The sequence below is a fragment of the Castor canadensis genome, chromosome 6 (genome assembly GCF_047511655.1).
Source record: "Castor canadensis chromosome 6, mCasCan1.hap1v2, whole genome shotgun sequence".
Taxonomy (NCBI): domain Eukaryota; kingdom Metazoa; phylum Chordata; class Mammalia; order Rodentia; family Castoridae; genus Castor; species Castor canadensis.
In genome coordinates this window covers 102870916-102895220 of record NC_133391.1, presented here as the reverse complement: position 1 = coordinate 102895220, position 24305 = coordinate 102870916, and the positions used below count along the sequence as shown (strand labels likewise).

The 24305-nt window shown below is 33.6% G+C and overlaps 1 protein-coding gene across 2 annotated transcripts in view; it reads right to left on the bottom strand.

Annotated features, from left to right (window-relative positions):
* Cetn3 (centrin 3) overlaps positions 1–24043 on the bottom strand; it is a 49151-nt gene extending 25108 nt beyond the window's left edge. Inside the window, exons 1-5 of one of the 2 annotated variants that reach the window (XM_074077104.1) lie at positions 23885–24040; positions 21991–22126; positions 19813–19927; positions 14074–14265; positions 9587–9986 (exon numbers count right to left, since the gene is read on the bottom strand). In XM_074077104.1, the coding sequence (XP_073933205.1) occupies positions 9943–9986; positions 14074–14265; positions 19813–19927; positions 21991–22126; positions 23885–23901 (504 nt within the window). In that variant the 5' untranslated portion in view covers positions 23902–24040 and the 3' untranslated portion in view covers positions 9587–9942. Of the gene's footprint in view, positions 1–9586; positions 9987–14073; positions 14266–19812; positions 19928–21990; positions 22127–23884 lie in introns of those variants that run through there. The other variant, XM_074077105.1, reaches the window with a different exon arrangement.
* Between the last annotated feature and the right edge of the window lie 262 nt (positions 24044–24305).

Here is a 24305-nt window from a genome sequence, read left to right as displayed (position 1 = left end):
TCTTGCTTGTTCTTTTTAGCAGTTATATGAAGTCTACTTAATCAACTTCCTATCAAGGGATATTTGTTCTAATTTTTGCTGTAACAAACCTATAATGACTAGCTTAGACAAAATTTTGCATGTCCCTAAGTATATATATATATATATATATTTCCATATATAAATACATGGAAATTTTCAAGAAGCATGTTGGGTTAAGTGTTATGGTGATACTGCCAATTGTGCTTCATGGAGATGGTACCAATTCATAGCCCCAATAGTGGAAGAGTGGTTTATTTATTTCCTGACTTCCTAGAATTTAACAAGGTATATCATATAAATAACTGAATGTGTAAAAATGGTACTCAATGCACTTTAATTTTGCATTTCTCTTGTTGTAAGTGAAAGTTTTCATGCCTAAGAGACATTTTCATTTAACTATGCTTGAACTGCATTCTATCCTCAGAGCTAATCCTTTTCTTTGGGAAGAAAAATGGCTTTGTATCTGTGTGTGTGTGTGTGTATGTGTGTGTGTGTGTGTGTGTGTGTGTATGTAAGCAAGCAGTTCAAAGATATCATTACAACATTGTTGAGCCAAATGTGTAAAGGACATAAAAAATCTTTTACATCTCACATATAAAGTACTGTGTGATGACATTTAATAAGGACAACAGAAATTATCAGACAGCAGATTATCCCACTGCAAGACATTTCTCATACAGAAGTACATGTCTGGAACAAAATGCCCACTACTACTCAAATTATGAGTTCACAGTCTACATTAAAGAAATATGCTTCAAACAATGGTTACTCTATGTCTGGGATATGTTCAAGTCAATTGTGTATTTTGGAAAGAATTCTGGACCTAGAATCAAAAGACAGAGAACATTACATTGCCAAATAATGTAATCATTCTCAGCCTCCATTTCCTTATCTGAAAAATGGGGAAAGTGACATCTATTCTACAGTACTTAGAAACTATTCACCACTGAGAACCACTCATATAAATTACTTCTAATCAAAATAAAATCAGATAGTCATATGAGCCAAGTAAAAACATTAGAAAAGAGAAAACTATAGAGCCCTCACATGAGTATTTGAAAAGTAAAAATTAAGGAAAATTAAGAGAAATGAGTATAAGCAAATAGGATAGTACATATGAACAAACAGGAAGTATGTAATGCTGAGAAAACATATGTAATTGAAAACACAAAACAGAATGTCCTCACAATCAAATGTGAGACAAGATTTACTCATTTTGTGATTACAGAACTCACCCACTTGGTGGTTATAAATATTATAGTATGAAAATGTTTCAGAAAAACCATAAGCCTTTAAGTCCCAGACAAAAGCTAGGAGTGGGGAATAAAATACACTGAATTAGTAAAATTTAGAAGCATGTGTTTTAAGAAAAATACTTTCCTGCATTCTATAGGCAATAATGTAGGCATTTAAGATACAATTTATTCTCAAAAACTGACTTTATATTTTGACCCCAGTCATTGTATTTAAAAATCCTATTAACACTAACAAATCATAAAAACTGTCTTATTTCTCTATTTTGTACTTTATTTTTATATGTACAATGTAAAATAAAATAGCATGCAAAATACCATTATGTGGAATATAAAGTATTTTTAAATAAGCATATACCCTTTAAAAAATAAAAACTGTAAATAGCATGTAACTGTCCTGTAAAATGCATATTTTTCTTCAGATTGGATTTTTTTTTAGTTGCAGCAATAGGTCCCCCTAGTGGAGACTGAAAATATATTTGTCCTATTTTTCTGTGGAATCCAAATCCACATTTGAGAAGTTGGTTTAAGTACTTTTTTCCTTGAAGAAATATTGTACAGGGAAAACTTTAAGAGAAAAACTCGTTAGTTAAAAAAGGAAGATAGAAGGTCTATAGATTGTCATTTTCTCTACATGTAAATTTTCACTTAATATTCATAATTGCAGGAATCAAGCCCTTCCCCCTTAAAATCCTCCCCAAAATAACATTTTACTCGATAATATTAACAAAATTTAATATGCAATATAACGGAGCCTTTCAACACCAGATTCATAATTACAAGAATCTAATTGATGACACAACAGCCAAGCTATGGAAACAATCCAAATGCCCTACACCTGACTAATGAATCAAGAAAATATTAGTTTTTTTCAGCCATAGAAAGAATGACATCATGTGGTTTGAAGGTAAATGGATGCAATTGGAGGACATAATGTTAAGTGAAGTAAGCCAGGTTCAGAAAGACAAAGGCCACGTTTTCTCTCATATGTGGAAGACAGATCCAAAAGATACACATATATCCAAAACCAAACATAATCATATACAAACATATGTACAACATGTTTGTAATGGGGAACTACTCTATGGAACTCAGAGAGAAGGGAAAAAGAGAGCATCAACACTATCAAAATACGTAACATTTGTGCAGGTAGAGTATGTAACAATATGTGTTGAAAGCTGCTGAATAATGGGGGGTGGGAAGGAAGGGCTAATGGAGAGTAATGAAGGCACTGAACTAACCAAAGTAAAGTATACTCACAGTGGGGCTACATCAAGAAACCCCTTTGAACGCTGACTTAAGATTTAATAACGAAAACCAGGACTGTTTCTTCTCCTAGAAGAACTGGGAGAGGTTCTTCTAGGAGGGGAAAGGATGAATGAAGATGAAGGTGAGAGAGTATGATTGATGGACTTCATATACATATATGAAATAGAACAATAAAACCTCTTGCAATTGATTTAAGTGGGGCAGGGAGTTGAGGGGGCAGAAATCGTGAGGGTGATCTAACCATTGTATAACGTAAGCCTATTCTGAATTGTCACAGTGAATCCCCCTTATACAACAAATATATACTAATAAAAATGAAGGGAAAAAAGAATCTAACTAATGATTTCCCTTACTAGTCTATAGCTGTTCATGTACACAAGGCAAATCATTCCTTAGATGGGAAGGAACAATCATTATTAATTGAAAGCTCACCAAGGATATTACTAAATTGAAGTACCAAGAAATACAATGTTTATCATTAGGTTACATTAGATGATAACCTTACCAAGTGATAATGGGAGAAATATGTGCCAACTTCTTCTATGCATAAATGAAATGGAAGCTCTTAAAATGAAACCAGAACCACATGTTCCCATTTGATTCCATCAGTAGATGCCCACCAGAAGCATAATCACTTCAGAACAGCATGGAACTCAGATTTCATTTCATACTGTCTTGAAAACTAATGTTCAAGCCCAGGGAAAACAATGAAATTTTGATGATATTGTCTTTTTTTAAACTGATTCTCACATGCTAAAAGATCCTGTGGACCCCAGAATACCCAAGATCAGATTGAAGAATTGTAGATCACTTGAACCCACAGGCCTATAATTATCTGGCAGTCCTTTCACTGCCATCGGTATCCCACTGCAGTTCAGTATTCCCCTGTGACTCCTGCAAGTTTCCCTATAATAATGCTAGATCTCTGGTTTCCCTGAATTTAAGAACCTCTGAGCAGCTACTGATATTTTTAATGTATTCCTCAAAGTATAATTCATCAGAATCTTGACTCCTATTTAAACATACTAGGTCAAACATTATAGCAATCTTAATCCCTTTAATCTCATGTTCCTATTAGTATATATAACATGTGTGATTGAGTAAATGAGTATGTGAATTAGATCTTCAGAAAACTAAATCCAAACTGTAAGTCATTCTAAATCAAGCTCTCTTTTACTTCTAGGCCCTCATCTTTTACCTCAGCTTGGATTCCTGGAACACTTCTCTTGATTATATAGAACAGGTTCTCATAGAATAGTAGTACTAAGGAATAGCAGCAGTCTAGCATTTTTCCTTCTCCTATAAAACAGAGACCCTTATCAAAGTTAACTCAGTACATCTCTAATTACAGATGAAAATGGGGTGAAAGCAAAAGTGGTGAAAGGCAATAATTACTGATGAGAACTGAGCCTTGCTTGTCCTAGGCCTCCATGTCTGTCTAATCATGGTGGATCTGACCATGACCTCTGTATTTATTTATTCTTCCGTCTAGTTTGTGATCTATTGTTTCTAATTTCATAATCCCCTTACTTTATTTGTGCAGAAGTTTAGTTTGCTTCAAATTTTTGGAAAATATATAAAGTATAAATATAAAATAGAAACTAAGAACTTTAAAAAAAATTTTTACACAAATTAACTTTTTAGAAGTGGACAACCTAATAGATGCTATGAAGCAAGATTAGCTTTTTAAATAATTAGGGGGGAAATGGCCTTAATAAATTAGGTAGAAATATATAATTTTTCAGCTTATTTCAGTCAAATGTTAACAGCATATGATTTATCCAGACTACATAAGATTGTATTTCCTATAAGTAGACTGAATATTGGTTTGTTTACCTACTTGAAATTACTCCAAAAAAACTAACCTAAATTTAGAATTTACCCCCAAGTGGTCTCAAGATGTAGTTCAGTGTTATAGTACTTACCTAGCACGCATGAGACCCTGAGTTCTATCCCCAGCACTGCAAAAGCCAAAATTAAAAAATAAAAAAATTTACCCTAAGCAATATCCTAACTCCCTGGGGCTTTGTTCACCCAAGAGTTCCCTAAGTCCCTGAAGAACCCATGATCAAATTGTAGAACTGCAGGCAGTTGGGCCCATATGCCAATAATTTAAACTACTGAACAAGCCTAATTATTATTTATATTTTCATATATCTTTGCAATTCACAAAACATTTTCACAAATATAATTTCATTTACTTCTTCCAAACAATGAAATGAGTAATAACAACGCATTTTTACTTTTCTACTTTTTAATCTTTCTCAGTTTTGTTCTTTTTTATGACTTTCATATAGTATGAAGCCATGAAACCAACTTGTTAGATCTGAAAAGTTTTCTTTCACAAACATGACTCTTAGAATCCAAATCTTGTACCTTTCCCCCACTCCCTTTTGAGGGAGTTACTTTGTTTTTACTGTCAATGTTGAAAAATGTCCCAGCATCCCTTAGGATTTAAATTATCAACCATTATCACCCAACAAGACTGGAAAGTTTAGTTTGAACCAGTTATTCAGATTTAATTGGATGCTTTTAATTTTAATTTTAAAAAAATGAAATGTAGATCTTGCTTAAAGTATGGTTACATCTACCTGTTTGGCAGGAACTTTAAGTGCATGAACTTTCAAAACAATCAAAATGCACATTTTATAATGAAAGATTACTTCCCAGTACGTCAACCCCAAATCTTTAACCTGCTGTTTAAGGGTTTTCAATGGGAGGAAATATGACTTGGAAATATTTTTATCACTTAGCATTTAGTTGATATTAAGTGATTTTAACTCTAAAGAGCCATCCATCACAAGTAAGCTTTCATCAGTAAGTCACCAGAATTTATGTTATATAGCAGCACATGTTTCCTTGCTGTAAGGCTTACATGGACCTTTTGGAAGACCCTGGGGATAGGCAGTCTATGGTAATGCCATACAGAGAAAATGATCGCTTTTTTCAGAGAACACAGTGGCATGTTGGACAAATGTTACAAGCATATTAAAATCAGAAATGTCGGACTGTAGGGTTTCTATTAAGTATCCCTGATTTCTTTTATTATGGAATAAAGGAAGTCTATTTTGAAATATTTTAATTAAGTATAAAATGAAGGTAACCCTGATCTTTGATTCTATAAAATGTCAGTAACCTTCCTAAAATTATCACATAATGAAAACATTTTACATATTCTCAGAATAATAGAAGACTTACTTAGGTTTCCTAAGATCTAATAAAAAAACAATTTAGGTTTTGTAGAAAATTAGATATTACTAATAGTTACACCTAATATTAAGAGTACACCTAATAGAGGTAACTTTAACATACACATCTCAGAGAGAGACTTGGATTTCCCTTAGCAATTTTTATACTATCTAGGATGAAGTCTTCAATGAATGCTTCAACTATAGGAATGTACTGAATTCATAATAGGAAATGTAAACAAATTATCTATTCTAACTGAAAACCTATTCCACTTCAATGGGTGAACCTAGGCTATTTAACCAAGATTTCCAAGATTCAACAAGCGTTCACTGGCCAATTTCATTCTGGGATTTCCTGCTAACTACCCAATTCATAATCCTACTATTAAAATGACTTCTACTGATCCCCTCTGACCAATGAACCTTTTCTGAGACCTACAAGACCTTTGTTTGAAGCTCTCAGGTTCAGGTCTATGAACCTTGCTCCTTCCTCCTGTCTGGCTTAATGCCTCAAACAAAAACCATCCCACATACTTCTAACAACCATTATAAACCCATGCTCCTTCCATTTCAAGCAATTCCTACAATAAAATCTTCTCCACAAAGATTAGGAAAAAAATGCTTTCCTAAACTTTACCCTCAATAGGAAAACCTTTTATGAGTCTTTACTATTCAATAACATGCACTTTCTTAGTATTTGCTTAACACTGTGTTTTATTTATTCCTTTTCTAAACCCACCTACTTTTTCAGTGTTGCCTACATGACTACAAAAATTGTTAAGAATTCAGTAGCCCCTTAGTATTTGCAGGTATGTGATTCCATGGAGACTGCTACTGAGGAAAAACTGAGAATGCTTGGAATAGAGTTCCACCCTGTGCTGCAGATGCTTGACTCATTATTCCCATAACATGGCCCAACTTCCACTAAAGACCTGTCACCTTTCAACATATCTAAAACTTTCACTTTATCACTTAAGAACATTAACTTTTACCTTGCTTTGGGAGAACCATTTGCTTTGGGGAGGCATTGTTTCACAAAATTAAGGGCAGGGAAACAGCAGATCACGTAATTTAGACATAATTGATGATAACGCAGGGCTTAGAGTTCCACATCAACTTAGCTGTGTAATGTGTGCATGAGAATTTTTTATTTGCTTTTGAGTTTTTTATTTTTACTTATTCCATATTTATTGCTATTAGTCATGTTCAGGCCATACTGCACGTAATAAATAAATATGTGACTAAGGTGGGCTTACTGTGCAAGTTCAGTGTTCTGACACCAACTCACATGGAATAGCACATAATACAATGCCGTGCTAAATTAGGCATGTTTTTGCAGCTGACCTTCTGAATCCCAAATTCTCTTTTATGTTTTGTCATTTTAGAGGTTTGGTCCACTGTATCTATAAAAAGTCATTTTAAGAAGTATAACCTAACAGTTTAAGAGTGAACTCTGAAGAAAACATGGGATCGAATTCCAATTCAGTTACTGCCTTTTACCTTCAACACATTACTTAAATCCTCCAAACTTTGGTTTTCTAACAGTATCTACTCCAATTTATTAAAACATATAACCTCTCTAAACTAAGTGATTACTAGTCTCAGAACTAGTAGATCAGGTGATATGATCTGGTTTACCTAAGCCAGTTCTATCTTATACCTGTAGTCCCAGTGCAAATAAGTTTCCCTTCACTTTAAGTAACCTGGTTCAGATAGTAAAATAAACAGTCAGTTGTGCTTATCATCATTTTTTTTCCTATAGTACCAAATCACTATTCTATACTCAAATGTGTAATAGTAGGTCCGGGACTGTAAAAACTACATTTCTCCTTTGCCAGTTGAATTGTTAAGCTCCACTAACAGGAGGAGTAGAAGAAAGAAGCTTCAAGAAGGCAGGAGGTGGGAAGAATCCAGCTGCTTCCTGTCAGCTTGTTCCTGTCAGCTTGTTCCTGTCAGCATCCCCAGAACAACAGTTCTTCATTCCAATTGCAGCACTATTGGAATCAACCATGTATTTAGATGATTAGAAATTTTGTCCCACACAGCCACTTCCAGGGAGAATATAGTGCTGAAAGTTAAGTTTATCACCAATGGCCAATGATGTATAAATCATGTCCACTTAATGAGGACTTCGTAAAAATGCAAAAGGACTAGGTTCAGAGAGCTTCTGAATTGCTGAACACATGGGATGCCTAGAGGATGGTGTGCCTAGGAGAGGGCTTGAAGTTCCATACCCTTTACCCTATATATTACCTATTTATCGCTTCATCTGGCTGGTCATTTGTATTCTTTGTAATATCCTTTATAATAAACAGTGTTTCCCTGAGTTCCAAGAGCCACCCTAGCAAATTAATTGAACCAAGGAGGGGTACTGGAAACCTCTAATTTATAGTTCATGGGTCAGAAGCACAAGTCACCTCCTAAGGCATGCAATTTGTATCTGAAGTGGGAAGCAATCTTGTGGAACTAAGGCCTTAACCTATTCAATGGAGCTGAATTATATAACACCAGTTGGTATCCACTGGAGAATCTAATACCAGCCAAGGTGAACACTTTTTCCTCACTTTTGGTTAAGAACAGAAAAAACAAAACTACTGACATCACAAAGAAGATGTATTTATATTAAGAACAAAGAAGATAAGAAAAAAGAATTAAAAGAAAAGAACAAAGAAGGTATCTCTAACTGGTGAAAAGTATCTTAGGTTGTGGTTCCAATAAAGTGGTAGAAGACTAGTAAGCCTAGATTTTTATGCATTATTCTTCACATTCCTAGGAATCAAGTGACACAAGTAGAGTGATAAAATTTTTGGTAAATTTAAATAACTGTTTGTGGCTCTGAACATTACTAGTATTGGGAACAGTGATTTCACATTCAAAATTAAGTTTTTCTAGGTGAATAATTAACTTACTTTCTAGATAAGTGTTTGAAATATCACTACTGTTCTATTATTCCCTACTGATTTTCTGTTCAATTTCTAATGGAAAAATCTTAACATGATACTCTAGGAGGCTCACATTATTTTAAGTGCCTCAAATTATATTAAATTTAAAATAAGAATTTTAAAGAAAGATCACTGAAATTGACAAACTTTCTTCTAGGAAAGGCCATATCACCAGGAACTGGATTATTAGTGAAGGCTTGATATAGGTACCATTTTTCTGATGTTATAATCACTTGTTTTCCCCTAAGATTACAGTTCTACAAGGCAGAAAAGTCCATCGATACCTGGAAAGTCTATCTTTTGAAAAATCGTGAAATGTTCCTTTAGATAGGCAAGATATAGCCTTAAACTGTTTCTGTGGCTTACCATTTTCTGTTTTCATCAGTCTTAACTATCAAAATTCCAAAATTTAAATCTTTCACTTTGTCAAGAAGTTATATGATTAAAACTATATTTATTCACTTAGTTTAAGGAGGAAATATTTAGATTTAACTGAAATACTTATGTTAAGATACCAAAAGAATGGCTGGCAGAATGGCTCAAGTGGTAAGAGTGCCTGCCTACCAAGCACAAGGCCGAGTTCAAACCCCAGTGCATCAAAAATAAAATAAAAGATTCCAAGAGTTCTAGAAAGAATATAATATGTGAAAATAAATGGATTTATATACAAAATACCTGTTCCTTCAAAATTGAAAAATATGACTTTTAAAAAAAGAAATGTGGCCTATGTTGAATCATCTTTCATTGAAACACAGAATGTCAAACAATGAAATATAATGGAAAAATATGCTATTCTATTGCTACCTGTATTTCAATTTTTGCTTCAGAAACTAGTGAACACATATCAAGAAAATATCCTACTGAGGGTTAACAGATTTTAGAAATCAAACTAAGATAGGAAACTTACCAAACATTAAAAAATAGTAAAATAAACATTTTATTAAAATCTGAAAAAACATGTGCACCAAAATAAAATGACTAGTGTTAAATAAAAAGAAAACCTACAAAGAATGTCAACCACATTTGATTTTTTTAAAACTTTATATAAAACCTGTATTGTAAATGCAAAGTTAAACTATTTGAGTACTAACAACACTGTTCATACAAAGAAACTTAACAGTAGTAAAATACAAAAACAGAAGATGTTTAGTTTTTGTCCTTTTGGAAAAAAAGAACTAAGTTGGTTTCTTTTCTAAATGGCTCCAGGCACAAAAATAGAATATATAAGATGGTTACTGTAACATTCTTATTATTTATCCTTGAAATTCTTTAAATGTCACCAGTCATAATAGCAATGAACTCCTCTTGATTTACTGTAAGAAAGAAAATTTAATAGTCAGAAATACAAAAACTTTATTTTTTCAGAATACCTCGTAATACTATTCTTAAAATTTTATATTATATAAAATTCTTAATAAATCCAAACATGATTTTTTGCTTTTACTTCTTTGCTCAGAAACTAAACATGTTTACTAAACAGAACTTCATGAATAACAAAAATACATAAAATGTGATACACATTATAAATTAGTATTCTATAATATTAGCTAGGGAAAAGACATGTTACCAAAAAAGTCAGTCATAACATTTGTACACACTCACTAAAACAATTTAAAAAAAAAAGTGATATTTTAAATTCTACTAGTTTATTTAGCAAAACCTTCCTAAGTAAGCTTGAACATAAGTCATGTAAATTAGAATTCTAAACAATGAAAAAAATATTAAAATTAGGAAAAAAATGTTAAATTGTTGATTCTGAACTTTTATATATTTAAAAGCCTATTTTCAAAAAAGTAATTGAAACCAAGTCAATATACTTCAAAAGTATCAATAGGAATGGCAATTTGGGATGACAGAGATTTTATCTTAATTACTAAAGAAATACAACTATAAAACGTGTAAAGGCAGGAAATAATCACTGATGATGTCTAATTGTTATTTTAATAAAATTGAGTAAGAAACTCCAACTTATAAAGAACATTTAAGAAAGCATCCTAGAAACAGACAGGAAAGTAGGTTATCTCCTCTACTCTACTTTTTAAAAAGCAATACACACACCAAGATAACAATGGTCCGAAAAGAATCCTTCCTCTGTGACACAGGTTGAGTTTATGGGCCGCAAGACTTAATACAACCTTAAGGCACAAGCTATGAATGATAATTTTGGTAACAGTAAAAGATTTCTATACTGAGAAATAAAAATCTGGCTTCTAGTCACAGTTCTGCTCAGAACAGTTCTGCATCTTATTTTCTTCATCTGAAAACACGGAACTGTAAGATAATGTTTTAGGTTGTTTCTAACTCTTAAAACCCTATGGGGGCAGGAGACAACAAAACAACCAAGGTCATGAAAGTAAAAGATGACTACTAGGGAGGTAAAGGGGAAAAGAAAAAGAGTAGGGAGGAGAAAGGTATAAAAAAAGAATAATAGAGGGGGTTAATATAATCAAAAACAGTATATGCATGTATGGAAATGCCATGATGAAACCCCTTACTGTGTATACTTTTATATGCATCAATAAAAAAACTAAAAATCCTAGATGGAAAAACACTCCATTGAATCAAATCTTTTTAAGTGCCTATGAATGAAAACACCACGACAGGTATTGTACAATATATCAAAACATACACTAGGGTTCCTATTCTGTAATATATTTGAATTAAAGTGAAGAAAGATAGTAGATCTAATTTTCTTAGATGCGACAATGGTATCTTAGAGTTCTGAAAGATAATGTCCTTATTCTTAGTAACAGCGTGTTGAAACATTAGAGGGTCAATTTCTTGATGTATGTATGTAATAAACTTATTTTCAACTGTTTCAAAAAATCATATACACTCCATAGAGAAGCAAATTCGGTAAAACATCTGGTACTCAGTCTGAGGAAGTAAGATCACGCTCACTGAACTAGTCTAGCAATGCTTCTCTATGTTTGAGAATATTTATAATAAAGTTAGGAAAATTAACTAATTAAAAATGTCAGCAGATAAGACACGTGCACGAAGATGAAAAGAATGTATTAGCTCCAAAAATCACACAAAAAACCAGTTTTAATAATTCTGTTACTTTAGGTCTTATATCAGAAACAGAGAACAAATACTGTATAATACAAAATATAATCTATTATTCAGATAAAAACCAAACAGTGTTGAAAATATGTACCATGGTGGAAAAAATATTATTAATAACCATGAGTTAAGAAGAATGAGCTGTCCAGAAGGTGACAGAGAACCATGAATCCATGTATTCCGTATTAAACATTTATAAGGCACTATGACAGACACAGTGAGAACAGGATACGAAATGTGAAATATGCTCAAACTACTTCCAAGGATTTTAGACACTGGAGTAATGATTCACAATCAACTATTTCATAGGGTAAATCTTATCACAAGTCACTAACAACAAGAGTTTTAGATAATTAAGTAGAATAAATACTCCAGAGACCTTCTGGCTTCCAAAGGGAAGAAACAAAGTTTAGCATCAGAAGTGCCATTGATATGTTGTTAATACACTGCTTCTTATAACAGGAGGTTTAGTTAATACCTGTACCCAAGAAGCAATATAACATTATATTTAAAATTATGTCCTTTGTCATCATGGAAGTCTTAGTTTGAGTTCTGGTCCTGCCATGTATTAGCTTTGTGATAACTTTGGACAGATTATTCATCTCTCAAAGCTTTAACTTCCTCATCTATTATACATACATCTTTGTATCTGCATTATATATGTAGTATATATATATCTTACAAAAGTTATTAGAAAATTAAGTGACATAATTCACCGTCTAAAAAGTACTTATGTTTTGTTGTGTGAATATTTTGCACAGTAAGTACAGATCTAACATACAGTAACTGCTAAATAAATGTTAACCATAAGCATCACTATTTAAAAGATTGTCTGCTATGGCTTTTTCAATGCTGCTTTCATTTTTCCAAAACATTCCCAATGTTTTATTTTATTTATTTTGGGGGATCGGAGTACTGTTCTTTCTATATCATTACCACAGCTTTACACCTGTCTTACAGTATACCTTATTTACCTTTAACTCACATCTACTATGTTTATTTTTGTATGCATAATTTAAAAGAAGTTTTGTTGCACTTAAAAACTGGACAAAATGAAATGTTCATAAAGACAGATGAATTATGAAAATCCACAAAAGAAGCAGCAAAATATTATGATTTTTAGCAGTTTAAAATGCAAAGCATGCAGCTTATATCTCTAAACAAAACTTGGTTTACAGTCCAAAGAATCCACGTTAAGTACATGAAAGTACTAGTTTGTTCCTCTAAATGCTATGAGCCCTCCACAGAAGCCTCATAAACCATACAGACACTATTAAGGGAGGCTTTGAGAAAAAAAGGCAGTGTTTAGATTGTACTTGAGAAAAATGAAAAACATTTTAATAGTCAGAAATTAGCAATTAGAACACTGTAAGATTAAGGAATAGCATGGTACAAAACACACAAAATTAAAAAAAGTATTTTCAGGATATAGAGTATTCTGTCAAATTGTGTACATATCAGAGGTAAGAGTTGAAGTAGAAAAGCAGAAGAATATAGTGGGAAGTAAAACTAGATACTTAAGGTGGGACAATATTAGAAGGCTTTACACTTCATACTTTGCAGGCAGTGAAGACTCATTCACAGTGTTTGAACACAGAAATGAGATCATCAAACCTTCATTTTAAGGAAAGTGTACTATCAAAAGAAGAAGAAGAGATTAAAGATTTATAGGCCCAGAGGACAAGCAGAATACTCTAAAAGATAGTAAAGTAAGAACAGAAATGACATTTACTTCTTTCATTGTACAGCACACGTCAACACACAATACTGCCACCTAGCAGGCAGCCAAGGAAAAAACAGAAGCTATTACAACATTTCAAAGAAATTAGAGCCTGAACAGGGAGAGCAGCAGTAGACAAAGAAATAAACATTTGAAGGGAAAATCAATATAACTTAGTAATAGTTTAGAAGTGCATGCAGAGCTAGGAACAAAGAATTAAAGTCTAAAATCTTACTGAATACCTAAAATTTTGGCAATACTTCATCTTCAGAGAAAAAGTAAAGTACCTTTTTGAAGTATGGTACTTCATATAATAAACTATAATAGTTGTTTTAAAGATCTGCTTCATTCTAAATTGAATGTATATCATTATTTAACAAGAAGTCCATTACAAAATGAGTAATACACTGAATAAAAAGTGATAGGTCAGATCCAGACTGAGGCAGGAGGATCTCTTGAGCCAATGAGCCTGAGACCAGCCTAGGTCTAGACCTATCTCAAAAAATAAAAGGAAAAGAAAAGAAAAAAGAGTGAGAGTTTTCAAAGGGTTTTAAAAGTCACTGGGTTTTAGGAAAATTTTATATATGTGTAGCATTACGAATAGCAAAACTTACTTTCTCCATCCCCATCTTTATCAAATTCTTCTATCATAGCCCGAAGTTCTTCATCGCTCATATTTTCACCCAATTCTCTGGCAACACGTCGCAAATTCCTCAAGCTTATTTTGCCAGAATCATCATCATCAAATAGTTTAAATGCCTTAAGTATTTCTTCATGTGGATCTCTTTCCAATATCCAGTCTGTCACTAAAGTTAAAACAAAAAAATTTTTTTAACCAAACCTATATTATCACAAGAGCATTCATGTGTAAAATCAACTAAATATTAAATGAGAATAAAAGTTGTGAATGTGCCATTTTGTCTAACAATAAAATGTCAGATCATTAAAACCCAAAGAGATAAAACTTGAAGTTAGAAAAACTAAATCCATATTTTAAATTTTAACCATTTTAGTATGAACAACTTGTCTTATGACAGTAAGCAAAACTGTATCATGCGGGGAAAGAAATGACTACATGAGTACCTTATTTACTTAAGGTCTATTATCAACAATCGTACTAGGCTCCACTGACACCAAGCCCATAAGACTAGGCCAGTTTGTCACCTACTTGCAGAAACTCATACCAAAAAAACAATTAAGCTAACTAGACAAAAACTGTTAGCTACACTTAATACACTGGTTCTTCCTCAAGTTTAATTCACTTAAAGACAAGCAACAAAAACTGAAAAATTAACAAAAAGTGCCTGTTGTCATTAATTGATACAGGTACACTCTCAGTCAGCAGATGAAATTTTCCACTAACAGCTTCATGATTAGAAAAATCTCTTGGATTCCAAAATGTGGAAAGTAGGTTATAAAAGGATTGAATCTGATCATAGCAAAAAAAAAAAGCCCAAAAAATCTCTGGAAAAGATGTCTAAAGTCCATTCACTTTGCTCAGCATAATAAGAACTTTCAAACAGCCAACTAAATATAAACATGAGTAATTTCAGATCCCAATCATAATAATACATTTTAATATATTAAATATAATCAGCTATAACACGGTAAGCTTAAATATTCTCAATACTAGTCTTTTATCAATGTCCACAATGACAACAATTAAAGTAAAAATCTACAGTAAATTTTTAAGTTACTACATAAAATTCTGAAAATATCTAAGTAAACTCTGACGTAATTCTACATGCTACTCAACCATTAACAGAAAAGGTTATTTATGATTTTCACTACATTAAAAGTAACTTAGTCTTGTTGAGGTGTATAAAAGCATTAGAAATTTGCAACAGTTTATAAACAGAAAGGACTTATATGTTTAATGAACCCAAAATAAAAAATAAAATCTAAGTTCCCAACAAGTTGTTGTTTGCTGCTCTTTCATCTGCATTTGTCTGAACTAGCACCTGTTGAAGCTAACATCGTACCATCCACCACATATATATGTAACACTTATCTTTTAACCATTAATTTTATCCAAAAAGGCTTCCAAGTAACTAATTGAAGTATATTACTATAAGCATGCAAATCAAAGCTCATAAATATTCAGTCAAAAAAGAGTTGGCATATATACAGCTGTAACACCAAAATAAAATACCACACTTAACTCTATGGCTCATTCTCAACTTATTTTGAATTTAGTCCCAACAAAAAAGCAGGACAAGGAAAAAAGTGTTAAAAATTTTTCTTTACCAATTAAGTAATTTGCATGACAGGTGAACCAAAAAAGCAGCTTGCTGAAAGTATTAATGTACTTAAAGAAGCAACAGGGTGATATGGGGAACAGATGGGGCTCCAAGATGTATAAATTCTTATCCCACTATTACTTTGTGTAAGTTATTTCAGATTAATTTATCTACATAATCTTTTATCAATACTTCTCCCTTAGAATGCAGCTCTCCTTAGGAATTATAAATGCCCATCATTCCAGACAACTAAAATATTTTCTAGTATATAACTTTATGGTGTCTCTCCTCTATATCTTCACTTTCTATTTCTGTTCTACAAGTAGAATTTAGTTATAAGAACTATCTTTAAATGAAAATAAATGAATTAATATACAGTAAGTTAAGATGGGCTTTGTCTGTTTCACAAGACTTCATGTAACTGTCCATGTAACTTTTTTTTATTACAATACTGAAGTTTTATTGAAGTAAAAGCACAGTAAATCAAACCAATTACAAAGATACATGATTTAATTACACTATCAGAAATGTACTTCATCAAACTAATTATACCTTACATTTAAAAATCACTTAAGAATATAGTAAATTCAAAAACATCACATTAAAAGTAAGCCAAAGATCACTAAAGGTAATGCTAGAAATATCAAATAAATTTCTCGCTGCCTTTTGGAAGTTGCTATCCAAAGAAAGAAGGTTTCTATACCTACTTTAAACTCAGCATGCTGGACTCTAAACTCCTTCCATGATCACCAAAGTAGCTCTTTGCTGCCTCCCTGACCTCCACCCCTCAAAAGATAACAGCATCATTAATAGCTAGTTTACCTTGTTTGAAAAGGTGGAATCATTTTCAAACCCATAAACCTCAGCAGTGACTAGATCCTATAGTCCTTGAAGATACCACCTGACTCTTATATGTAACCCTGTTTGTTTTCATCCTCACCATCCTCAGCATAAATTTAGTATGTTCTGTCTGTACCTTTCTACCTTCCAATTCATCTTCAATCTTTTCATCAGTTATTTCTCTAAAATACATTATATCTCATTCCTTAATCTCTGCTAACTAAAGTCCAAACTCCCTACGTTATTCCAGACTTTACTAATGAGACTCAACTCTACTTTCCCAGTGATTTCTCTAAACTCTAGCCAAGCGAGCCACCTGACGTTTCCCACACATGCTATACTTCTAATAAGACTCTTTTTTATGGTGTTTTCCATGCTTTGAATGCCTTTTCTCTACTTCTCTCACAATCTTCTCCTTAGAATCTTTATTCAAATTCCCAAAGGCCCAAATTAAAGATCCCCTCTGCAAAGTTTTCTTCAGTTTCTCTGGATGAGTAGTTAGTTGACAAGTCTTTGCTGTAAATGGCCAGACAGTAAATATTTTAGGCTCTGCAGAGGCCTAAAGTCTGGTCTCTGATTACTCACTCTACCATGGCAGCAGAAAAGCTAGAATGGGTGTGGCACTATTCGGAGTGCAGTCAAATTCTACCCACAGGCTACTGATTATCAAATCATACTTTACCATATAGAACCATAGCTTGTTGTCACCTATACTTAAATTTTAAGTTCGTTAAAAGAATCTCTTGGTAACTTTTAACTAATACCCTTTCCTCATAGCAGTAACCTAATGCCAAAAAATTCACTGTCTATTAAATAAGCTAAATAAAAATAATGCCATATTGTATTCCAAATAGACAATTTAAAAAAAAAGGAATATATGCCAAAAATAGATGAAGCACAAACATCTGACTTATCTTGGTCTCACTTGAAAAATAACAACTCCTGAAACACCAATGTTACTTATTATTAGCCCAAGCTGCCTCAACTCTAAACTTGCATTAAATATATTTTAATGCTTTTTTTTTTTTTTGAGTACTAGGAAAAACCCAGTTAAATGCCAGACTTTATCCAGAAATACCTGTGGGACAATATTCTTAAGCAGTAATAGATGGCAAATAGCTAAGACTCAAATATTCTAATTTAGAGGTACTTACCACAAAGTATAAAACGCATATTTACCTGTGTCCTATTATTAGTTAAAAGTAATCAACAAATGGGGGGAATATTGACTGGTTCCCAAACAGATAGCTTATATTATCAATAAGCTATAATAAGTTTTCTAAAGATAACTAAAGTATGTGTTGAACATGTCAAAAGGTTGATCTTTGAGAATCAGAGCTCAGATTCGGCGATAGCTATTTATTCTGGAAGGAACCCAGTATTTCTGGTCTGCTGATAACTTATAAAAGATAGTGTCAGGAAAAAGTAAAGGTAGCCATGGGACTCTGCTCTCAGCTGCTAATAAAAATCACAATTTTACAACTGCATTTATGATGAAATTATGTATTACTAATGATAATACTAATGTTTAAAATAGCCTGCAACTATGAAAAAAAGGTGATGAGAAAATTCTACATAGAATACTACTATGTTCCAGTGATTCAAATATATTTCTTGCCTCCGAAACAAATGAAACAAAGACTATTTTTAAAAGTAGTAACGGAAAACGCTTAGTAGCACTTACTACATGCTAGTCAGTTTCTAAGAACTTCACTTCTTAAATTATGTAATCCTTACAAGAACCCTAAGAGACATTATAACTATTCCCATCTCATAGTTGAAAATGAGGCACAGATAACTAAAATGACCAAGTTACATAACTAGTAAGTGGCAAAACTAAGACCTGAACACAGGCAATCTAGTTCTAAGTTAATCCTTGCTAAGCCACTATAATGTACCAAATGTAACTGAATTATAACTTTTTTTTTTCTTTTTTTTTTTTGGCAGTACTGAGGTTTGGGGTTTGAACTCAGGCCTCAATAGCTTTTTCTTAATAGTATCAATTCCACTATATTCTAACGCCTTGTTTCTATAATGTTCTAATTTCAAACTTAAGAGTTCAACAATCATAAACCTCAGGAGAGCATCTATCTATATTGAGAGAAGAAAGGTGACTATCCCTCTCCTCAAGTAAACAATTCTTCAAATTTCAAGGGAAAAAAGAATATGCTTCTAAAACAGAAGTTGCTTCTCTAAATAATCACATATTGGTTCATAAATTGGGTATCTTCTTTGCTGTAGTTTCAGACTGAAAAAAAATTAAAAAAGAAAAAACTAATGATGTGAATTTGTTTTCTCAGTGTCTACTATCATCATTTCTTTTTGCTTCCCATATTGCTTCTTGCTGAATATTTAAAATAAGGGGCTTGTGTGTATATGTATAATTGAATTTGTTTTAAATGTCTGAAAATAACTATATGATATGTATGTAATATGACCCACATAAATGTATCTTTAGTTTAGAAAAATAACAGAAATAAACTTGAACATTTATACATTCTATGTATAACATTCTAGGTAACATATTTAGGTTACAATAATGAAGTCCTAGTCTTCCAGAATCCTTCATACTAAAAAGCTATAAATAATTCACTAGAATCAATTACACAAAATTTAACTCTATTAAGTCCACGTCACATTAGCTTCAGTTGGTGGTTCTAAAGTGTTTTCTGATTCCAGTCTGCCAAGTATCTCCCTTACTACAACACTGTCTCCACCCTCCTCTCTAAAGACATGATTTTATTCACTGAGATCAAGGTTATCCAGGGTATATAGCCCCTCACAAACTTGTCAACGTGAAAGCATGTACTTCATCTACGGCCAAAGATACTGTTTCCTTTTCTTCCACTTTACCCAAAAAAATCACATACCAGAAAGGTCTTGGGAAATATTTCTTAAACAGTAGGACACTAAATTTTTCTGTTGTAGTGAGAGAAAATAATTTTTGATCACCCTTTTAGTTTTAACACATAAAATAAATACATATTACTTGGAAAAGCACTACTCCATAAAAAGCTACACAATAATTCTGTGTTAGAATCTTCAGAACAAAGACAAAACTACAAAACTAACAGCAAAACCAAATATTTTTCCTGTGAAAATCAGGGAAAATAAAAGGACTCCCCCCACCAAAAAAACCCTAAATAAGAGCCATATGATACATCAACATTCTATAACAAAATTCCATAACCCAGAGAATTAAAAAAAAAAAAAACATAATAACCAGATAATTTCCCAAGAACTGCTGGTTGCAAAGACTATTGAAATACACACCAACTTCATTAAAATCTTCAAAGGTGATTTTCCCTGTGGCTTCTCTGTCATAATCTTTTAGAATCTTCAGCACATCAGCTTTTTTTACATCAAACCCCAAAGCTCTCATTGCCACCTTTTGGATTAAAAGGGAAAAGCAAATTATAAAACATTCCTTACAAAAGAAGTGACTTCTGATTCTCAAGTACATTTTTATATCATAAGAGATGACAATATATTGATAAAATACAATTTTTTTGCATGTTTTACATTTCTAAACAACAAAGTATTGTTTTTCACTACTGAAATGGAAATTTTCAATTGCTATTTTGCTTTTTATATGACCAAAAAGTGTTTACAAAATATACTAGAGTGCATTGACTTAACACACTGACATTTTTAACAAGTTATTTGTTCACAAGGGACAAAAATCAAAACAGGAAAAATACACGTCATAAGTATTAAAAAGTTATACAATAGAAAAGATAAAAGCATTAAAATAAGAATTACTGGCCCAATGTGGTAGTACAGAGCTATAATCCCAACAGTCAGTAGTCTGAGGCAAGAGAACTGCAACTTCAAGACCAACCCAGACTATATAGTAAGATTATGCCTCAAAAGGAAAAAAGGGGTAGTAGAGTGGCTGGCTCTCAAGTGGTAGGGCACCCACCTAGCAAGCGTGAGGCCCTGAGTTCAAACCCCAGTGCTACCAAAAAAGACGAGAGAGAGAGGGAGAAGGAAGGAGGAGGACAAAAAGGAGGAAGAAGAAAGAAGAAAGAAGAATTATTAGCATAAGATTCTGCATGACAACCTACTAAGGAAGTAGTTCAGGACCCTCAGTTTAAACAGAAGAGAGAGAGAGAGATAATGATACAAGTAACAAGAAAGGAAAGATATGTTACTAGTTAAAGAAGTCTTATTTGGAGAGATTCAAGTTGTACCTTAATGAATTATGAACAGGTGTAGTAGGACATTTAGATAGCATGACTGGTACTAAAACAGACACTGAAATAAAGAATATTTGAGGGACAATAGACAGCTGTTTACCTTATTTGAATGGGAAGAGTTTAGATGGAAGAAAGCAATTGGTGAGTGAGAAAAGTAGATAGTAATAAAAGCATTTATTTAGAGAGCAAAGCAAAGGAATCTGAATTTTATGTAGTCTATAGTAAACAATGAGGAGTCAATAAAGCAATGAGCTTTATTAGGTATTATGAGCAATGAACTATATGGCAAAAGACTTTAAGAAAGATCTAAATCTAATGGTGGTGCACCATTGGTAAACTAGAAGTGGAGAAACAAATTAGGAAGCTCCAGCAAAGTAATAAAGCCCCAAACCAAGATAGTCAGTAGCAACCAAAGGAACAGTCATTTTAAAGAACAAATAAAATCTGGGTAACTAAAAGAAAACAGTGGGAAAAAGAGAGCTAAAGACCACAAGATTGAGAAGCCCATACTTTCAGGCCTATTACTGCTTTTAGACATTTTCCCTGTCACTGCATAGTCCCTAGTCTGACTTGGAATTCTTATGCTTAAATATACCTTACCAAATTACCAAAATTATGACTATCAAACAGTCATGTTCACCCATCCATTAAAGCTACTTAAAATCTCACAAGTTATGTTTCTCGCTGTGCTACATGTAAGACTCATACCAATTTCCCCTTATATCTTTATAAATAATTCTGAGCCTTAAAGTTGACATTTTTCCTCATTATCATGTGTCAATATTAGGTATCAGACAATTTATATTGTTTGCATCAGGAAAAGTAGGTTGGGACTGTATTACTAATATACCAAAAATTAAACACTTAAGAGATAAATAATGCTCCCTCAATCTCAAAAATGTATGAGCTACCCGCCTCTGCAAAAAAAAGAAACTAATAGTGGGAAGAAAACTATGGTAAGGACTGTTTTAAATGCCATAGTTTAAAATCTTGTAATTATGTGAATGAAAAATAAGCACCTTCCATACTTTTACATTTAACATATCATTCATTTTATCAAGAGAAAAAGATTTTCTAAAAGTTATGTAACGGGTTCTATTCAGTTTTATTATGGCACCTAACTGTGAATGTTTAAAATGGCTTCACAGTTCCAAAACCAGTTTAGTTAAAATAATTGTTTACAAATATATTTTAGAGCAAATATCAAAAACATAAATTTTTAAGAAAAATGTATCTTCGAGTATACTATTACCTTTAATTCGTGATAATCTATTGCTTCATCTTTGTCTGTATCAAATAGCTCAAAAGCATCTTTAATTTCTTGTTTCTGTTCTTCAGAGAGTTCTCTTCTTTTTTTTCTCTTTGTTTTGTCTACTACAAGGTCACTTCTATGAAACAGAAATAAAATAGTCTTTAGTCCACTTTAATCCAATTCTCTTATGCAAATTCACTAAAGAATGCTTTTTCTAAATTAAAAAAAATAATAATAAGTATCTTAGAGAAAGATAAATCTGCCCAAAGTCAATGCCCTGCTTATTTCATGACCTAAACTATTAATTGGCAGTTCTCAAAACTCAACAGTGTAACGTGTTATTATGAAAAGAAATGAGGGCTGAACCTTCCCTCTTCCCAAGTTGTATTTTTTCCTAGTAATACTACTGTGGACGAAATAAAATTGTGAACAAAAAATATTACTTTGATGTCAGAAACCATAACCAAAACCCAAAGCACTCAACCTCAGTACTCACATCATTCTATAACAGCATAAAAATACCCATACGAAAGTAAAACTCATAATTGATAATCACCATACACTTGGTTTACTTTGGATAGTGCATAAAATTAAGTTCTCAAAATTACTACTGAAAAAAGAACCATAAACTGTATCAATTTAACATAAAAATTATTTTGGCATTGAAAGTTCAAAACGTTTTTAGATTATAGGTTTCTAACAGTTTGGTACTTTGTAATTTATTCCATTGATATTAACAAACCACCCAAACTATTAATGGGCCTAAACATATCACAAGTATTAGGCTCCAAAAATAATAGTACATAAAATCCGTGCTTAATTCTACCTGATAACATTAACAGTCTTGTGATTTTTCACTTAACATGTACAATGTAGGTTAAGCTTCTCATTAAAAAAGAAAAAAAACCTCTCTGGAAAAGCTTAACGAAAATTTTAAAAAAAAAGTTTATTTTAAAGCCAGAAATGTCTTCCTTAAGAGCTGCCAATCTAAACGTGCTCCAGATTTTTAAATGAGGATGCAACACGTGTATAAGCACAAGTTTGAAACATGAAAGCTTGTAAGAGTCTAACACGTGAAAACCAGTTGACTATTAGGACGTGTTGCCCATCTACATTGGCACGTTATTTTGGTCTCTGACGCACACTCGCCAAAGCCAAGAGACGGCGACAACGTGAGCAGCAGGTGCAGCACGACTTCGCCGAGGAAGGCGTTCTTTCACAAGTGACCTGACTTGACCCAAACGGGCATCCCGGGTCAGCCTCTCCCTTCCCAAAACACACACCTGCGCTCGCCCGGGGGTACCGCGACCCTTTGACACAGCCCGGCGCTTTTTTTTTTTTTTTCCTTGAGTAGCCTCACAACGTGGATTATTTTTAAGCTACGACATCCAGACAGGCACGGGGACCAGAGACAAAGGGTCAGAGGTGGGCACTGAATGACAGGTAAAGAAATCCGAGAAACGGGAAAAGCAGGAGAGACGGCCAGCGGCGGCTAGCCGTGAAGCGCCGCCCTGGTGCACAGCTCAGAGCTCGCTGTTTTTTCTACACTTTATGGATGAGCGCTTCGTGAGCGCCGGTGCTGCCCAGCCGGGGCCGCAGACCGGGTGGACGGCCGCAATGAAGGAGCCGCCCCCACCACCAGCACCACGCCGAACAGAAACCTCGCGATGTTTCAATCCCTCCTCGCTCGCAACGAAAGCCCCGGCCTCGGCCGAAAGGCAATGAGCTTATCACCTGCAGAACACTAGGACCCCGAAAAGAAGAGTCCAGGCGGCTTCCCCTCGTCCCTAATTGCGTGCCCTTCCTTGCCCGGGCCCCAGAAGGCCTCCCCCACACGCCCGCCCTAGGTCCCGCTCCGGGATGTAGAGGGCACTGCCGCTTTCTCATTACCGACCTCAGAGCTAAACTCATTTTCTCTTCGGACACTGACGTTCCTCTCAAGAATGACTTTAACCCCTAACCCAATGGTGCCCGACTTCCACAAGCCGTTCAACAGACTCCGAGGACCACCGCGGCCTCAAGAACCACCCACCAGATGGAAACTTCAGACCCGGATTGGTCAAAAATTGCTAGTGTTCTGCCCATTAGAGCGGAAGCTTTGCAAGTCCTCTATTTCCATTGGGCAGATTTCACGTCAATCAAAGAAACCTCGCGGCCCTACTCCCCGATGCCTCTTCCGCCCTTTAGATTGGCCAGGTGCTTTTCTCCTCTCTCTTCCTCCCCCATCCTTTGCGGTCGAGCTCCTGAATCCCTACTGTTGGGGTTCAGGTAGCGGATGACTGGGGCGCGCTCAGCGCTAGAGGCCTGCAGACAAA